General features: G+C 43.2%; 1 protein-coding gene across 1 annotated transcript; it reads left to right on the forward strand.

The window, feature by feature from the left end:
• Window positions 1-5,089: 5,089 nt before the first annotated feature.
• On the forward strand, window positions 5,090-6,052 carry LOC307214965 (olfactory receptor 51E2-like; the record flags this gene model as incomplete). Its single annotated transcript, XM_079974081.1, has 1 exon — window positions 5,090-6,052. The coding sequence occupies one exon, from the start codon at window positions 5,090-5,092 to the stop codon at window positions 6,050-6,052; it is 963 nt and encodes a 320-aa protein (XP_079830207.1).
• Window positions 6,053-6,311: the final 259 nt, after the last annotated feature.

A 6,311-nucleotide genomic window follows, 5' to 3' on the forward strand; every position in this document is an offset into this window, starting at 1 on the left:
TACAACAAGCATTTTAAGTCTGAATCTGTCCTGGAATTCTTTTAAATATTATGTTATTGTTCTCTTGTTGTATGCCACTCTGAGTTCCTTTGGGAGGAAGGTTGTGATATAGATTTAATAAATAAATTAAACAAAATTAATACCACATCCAGGCTGCACCCCCACCGATGTGTTACATCACTCTGGTGTCAAGATATCCCAAAACACAACATACGTTGAGTAGGAATTTCCTCCCTTTCGGGTGGAGGGGTGCTGCATAATGTTTAAGGTGTTCTTTGCTATTGTTTATAGACCAGCTCCTGAAGAGGCAAAGAATCATAAGAAAAAATTACCATATTTTCTTTTTTGTGTGTGTTGACAAGCATTCTGCCCCTCTGAGTTTTGGGTCATCTCCACCTGGGGAAATTGTGTGGCTGTTCCATTCTGTTAGATTTTCTGAGCTCATGTGGTTGGGGAGAAAGTTAAGCAGGGAAGAAAGCACTGAGGAGGGAACGCTGTGTTCACAATAGTGTGCAGATGCCCCACAAAAAGTGGGTCAGCAAAGTGTTGGTGGTCCCAAGTAGGTGCTCATTGTAGAAGCAAATGGATTAGGTTTTTAGTTGTTTCGTTTTCTGCATTTCAATCGATTAGGCTTTTTTTTTTTTGCATTGTTTAAATTCCATTATGAATTACTATTTAACTATTATACTATATTTGTTTTTACAGCGTTTGTGTTTGAGCCGAGCTTGCTTTAATTTATGTAAGCTGCAATGAGTCCCAGTTCTGGGGAAAAGGCAGATAAATAATATAACAAATAAATACAATAACAGCAGTCCCCACCAAAGGGAGTTTCTTAGGAACCAACCTCAGTGTTATACAGGGATGTCTGAGAAAAGGGTTATCAGCCACTGTGTTGGTGATAAATGATACAGAATTCACTATGCAAAACAGGAAATCTATTTGTATCTCTCCTGAACTCGCCCTTACTCATCTTTGTTTGTGAGGCAGGCTAGAGAAAGTTTCCTGCTCAGGAAGAACAAGGATATAGTTTGAATGCTTCACCTGTAGCTCTATAAATCGCTTAATGTGTCAATACGAATGGAAGTCATTAAAACTGCAGTTGCTGTATAAGGGATTGTTATGTTGACTGGAAATCAGTAACATTTTGGAATGCAGAAATAAAGTAAATCATCAAATGGTATAATTTGGCATCTGAATGATTGGTATTAGCAACTGTATTATAATTTGGTATTGTTATAATGAGGCTTTTATTGGATTGTTGTAATTGATAACTAATAAAAAATATCCAAAAGAAAAAAGAGAAAGAAAAAGTTTCATGCTCCAGGAAAGGCAAGATGGAGAAGGACTCTCCCTCTCGATGGCAGAAAAGGGTCCCTCAGAAGACTATGTCTGATCTTTGGTTGGAAGCCGCCCAGATGAGTGGGGTATAAATAAATTATTATCATTATCATTATCATTATCATTATCATTATCATTATCATTATCATTATCCTCATCCTCATCTCTCCGCCATTTCCCTCATACTGTTGATAATATTTTGAAAAACGCACGATGGGTTTCTTCCATAATTTAAAACAAACCCAAGTGTAATTTACTTTTGGCAGACTAAATGGGTCCCTGGAAATACGGTATGCAGATTTGTTCCCCTCTTCCTGGAAACCTGTCACAAGGTGGATAAAAGCTACCCTTGAGCTTATTGCGTCTGTCTGTGTTGCCTCTTTAGGAGACTTGAATCCCCCCACATATGCTTCAAGGGAAGCCTGTCGGGGAAAGCTGCAGTGATGGCCACCAACAGGGGCAGCTTTAAACATGGATGAAACAACTTCATTAAGGAGGAGGCTATCAATGGCTCTTAGCTGCAATGGCTACCTTCCATCTCCACCACTGGACTCAGCAAGCTTCTGAAAATAGTAATAGTAATAGTAATAATAATAATAATAATAATAATAATAATAATAATAATAATAATTTATTTCTACCCCACCCATCTGGCTGGGCAGCTTCCAACAAAGATTAAAAATACATTAAAATGTCACACATTAAAAACTTCCCTGAACAGGACTGCCTTCAGAGGTCTTCTAAATGTCAGGTAGTTGCTTATCTCTTTGACATCTGGTGGGAGGGTGTTCCACAGGGCGGGCGCCACTACTGAAAAGGCCCTCTGCCTGGTTCCCTGTAGCTTTGCTTCTCGCAATGAGGGAACCGCCAGAAGGCCCTCGGCGTTGGATCTCAGTGTCCGGGCAGAACGATGGGGGTGGAGATGCTCCTTCAGATATACTGGACCAAGGCCATTTGGGGCTTTCAAGGTCAGCACCAACACTTTGAATTGTGCTCGGAAACATACTGGGAGCCAATGTAGGTCTTTCAGGACAGGTGTTATATGGCCTCGGCGGCTACCCCCAGTCTCCCCAGTGTTGCGTTGCTCCTGTCCTTCTAACAAGTTTCCCATTGGGACATCTGGTTGGCCGGCAAGAGCAGGGTGCTGGATTAGAGGGACCATTGGCCTGACCTTCTCATGTTCTTAATCTTGTCACCTCTAAACAAGTTGGCAAGAGCTGCACCTTCTCATGAGTCAAGGCACACATTATGGAAATGTCTCTGATTCATTCCTCCATGGGTTGTTGGGCTGCTGTTTTTCGTTTTCTTTTTTAAAGCCTAAAGCATCTTTTGGTGGGTGCAGAGGAGAAAGCAGGTGGGAGAAGGGAGCCAGAAAGATCCCTTTGATACCAGTTGGGGAAATATAGTGCATATGGAAGCCGTTGGGTGAATAAAAACTGACTCTTGTATTGAAATGAAAATCATTCAGTCCAAAAATATGGCCCAAAAGTTTTACTTACTCAGAACTTAACTCCAAACAACTTAAAGCAATTAAAGTTACATTCCATTAGATGCATAATTACTTATACTGATCACAGCCTAAGGCCTATCTTAGATTACAAATACAGTGGTATCTCAGGTTACAGACGCTTCAGGTTACAGTCTCCGCTAACCCAGAAATAGTACCTCAGGTTAAGAACTTTGCTTCAGGATGAGAACAGAAATCGTGCGGCAGCAGAGCGAGGCCCCATTAGCTAAAGTGGTACCTCAGGTTAAGAACAGTTTCAGGCTAAGAACGGACCTCCAGAACGAATTAAGTTCTTAACCTGAGGTACCACTGTATATTGCATCCTGAGCTAAAAATCAAAGTTCACTCTCTTCTCCATTGCAGCCTCCATTAGCCCCAGGCTGTTTGCTGGAGGCAGAGATTCACAGTCCATTCTTTTCAGCAGCTTGGAACAAAGAAAGCACCCCACCAAAGGTGGACCTGCAAATTAGCATATGCATAAACCTGTGACTAAGCTAGAAGACATACAGTCCCTTGATGCAGCCCCATTAATGATAAACCTGTTAGGCTCTTCTTTAGCTCCAATGGAAATTTCCTGCCATGCCTCACATGACAATACAGGCACATTATAGATATATTTTCCATTTCAATGTACATTACACAATTATGCTTAACAATTCTGACTAAACATTAGGAAGAGTTTTTTGATGGGAAGAGCTGTTCAGCAGTGGAATGGACTCCCTCTGAAGGTGGTGGACTCTCAACAACAGCAGCAAGAATACTCATCGCGAAGTATTGGAAGTCACAAGATTTACCCACCCGGGAAGAATGGCAGATGAAAGTGATGGACTATATGGAACTGGCGGAAATGACTGGCAGAATCCGAGACCAGGGAGAAGAGTCGGTGGAAGAAGACTGGAAAAAAATTAAAGATTATTTACAGAAATATTGTAAAATTAATGAGCTATAGAAAAATGGTGGAATGAAGTTATATGGCTTTGGCAGAAATGTTATAAGGAACTAGATACAGATAGATTGTTAATGTATTAAAGGGAAAAAACAAGGTTAGAATATGTTAAGATTAATTACAGGACAGAAAATAGATGAAAATGGAAAGGAATTGCTGAAACAGTTAATTGAAGTGGAATACAAAAAGGGAGGCGTGAGGAGGTCAAGGAAATAAGTAAAGGAAAGAAAGCTATGTAAATGTCTGATCTGTTTGTTTGTTTTTAATTGTTTGTTTATGTTTCTTATGTCTTTTTTATTTTTATTTTTTATTGTTCCTTTTTGTAATTTTCAAAATTTGAATAAATATTATATATATATATATATATATATATATATATATATATATATAAATGAAGGTGGTGGATTCTCCTTCCTTGGAGGTTTTGAAGCAGAGGTTGGGCGGCCATCTATCTTGGGAGCTTGAGCTGAGATCCCTGCATAGCAGGGGTTTGGGGCGCCTCTTTGAGTTCCCTTCCAACACTACAGTTCTATGATTCTATATGCAAAACAGCCTCCGCATAAAAGAAATGTCTAGATATATTGCATTGTGGCACACCCTTCAGCTGGATCCTCAGAGGTAACAAATTGGTCCCTAGCGGCTTTGCTTTCTATAAATCTCTTTCCTTCTCTCAGTTGTGTTGGCTGTGTGAGGTCCAAACAGCGACTGGCGCTGGAGAGCGGTCCCACAAAGGTATGGAGTGGGGTTTTCTTCTTGAGATTAGGGCAGACTTTTTGTTTCTGATAGACTAACATTCCCCTGAGACCTGGAAGCCCCTCCTGCTGAGTCTGTAGATGGGCATCTTATTTGCCTTAAATATACTTATATCAGTTGCTGGAAACCTCAGGATGGGAGAGGGCTACTCTTGTGCTCATGTTCTGCCCTCTGGTTTACCACAGGCATCTGTTTGGCCACCTTGAGAACAGGATGCTGCTCCTGGAGTTATGGGATGCATCCACCAAAGAGCACAAATGGTTTCTTAAACCCTCTTGTCCTACTGCCCAACACATCAGGCCTGGACAATGAGTCCTGCTGGTTAATCATGCAGTATGTGATCAGTAAAGAAGGCAACAATGGGAGGGGAGAGAGAAAGAGAGTGAGTGAGAGAGGAAATGAGTGAGAAACAGATGCTGCCTTGTGCCTTGCTCTTATGGAGAGAACATTTTGGTTCCATGGAATCAAACCCAGTTTGGCACTGTTAATTTGCCATCTCCTTCTCTTTCAGCTGTGCAGAACAACACAAGGGAACCATACCAGACATGTCGTTGTCCGCCACCAACAGAACTCATGGCGACTCCTTCTCGTTCATCTTGATGGGCCTACCTGGCCTTGAAGGTGCCCAGTTCTGGCTGGCCTTCCCTCTCTGCGCCATGTACCTTGTGGCCGTGGTGGGCAACTGCATGGTGGTATTTGTCGTGAAGACAGAGCCAGCCCTTCACACGCCCATGTACTTCTTCCTCTGCATGCTGGCTGCCGTGGACCTAGTTCTCTCCACCTGCACCATGCCCAAACTCCTCGCCTTCTTTTGGTTTGATGCCAATGAGATCAGCTATGGGAGTTGCCTTCTCCAGATGTTCTTCATCCACACTCTATCAGGCATTGAGTCAACCATCCTCTTGGCCATGGCAGTGGATCGCTATGTGGCCATCTGCCACCCTCTGAGGCATGCTGCCATCCACACCAATGCAGTGACGGCTAAAGTGGGCTTGGTGGCCGTGGTGAGAGGGGTCATCTTCTTCCTCCCTTTTCCATTGCTGATCATCCGCCTGCACCTCTGCGGCTCCACTGTCCTCACACATTCCTATTGTGTTCACCAAGATGTGATGCACCTGGCTTGTAATGACAAGCTGCCCAATGTTGTGTATGGCTTGGCTGCCATTCTCCTGGTGATGGGCCTTGATTCTTTGCTCATCTTTTTCTCCTACTTGATGATCATTAAGACCGTCCTGCAGCTGAGGTCAAAGGAGGAGTGCCTCCGGGCTTCTGGGACCTGTGTGGCCCATGTGTGTGTTGTCTTGTCCTTCTACGTGCCCCTGATTGGGCTGTCTGTGGTGCACAGGTTTGGGAGAGACCTTCCTGTGCTGGTTCATGTCACAATGGGCAACGTTTACCTCTTGGTGCCTCCAGTACTCAACCCCATTGTCTATGGAGCCAGGACCAAGGAGATACGAGAAAGGGCATTGAGGATAATGAGGATAGGGAGGGAGGGAGGCCCTCATTGACCCAGATATAATGCCCCACTCTTCTCCAGTCATGTCTTGCTGCCCTGAGCCATAAACACTGAGGTTCATTCTACTTTGCCTCCCAACCCCACTTGAACATTGCTCTGGTCCTGAATATCATCTTATCCAGGGCTGACACCCACCTCCATGTCTCTGGCAGTGATTTTGCCTTCGACAGATCCTAAGGCTCCTTTTGGGTTACCTGCAGATTCCCTTTGTCTTCATATAAATGTGGGCTTGATAGCCATATTTTAAGGCT

The sequence above is a fragment of the Podarcis cretensis genome, assembly GCF_951804945.1.
Source record: "Podarcis cretensis genome assembly, chromosome: 4".
Classification (NCBI taxonomy): Eukaryota; Metazoa; Chordata; class Lepidosauria; order Squamata; family Lacertidae; genus Podarcis; species Podarcis cretensis.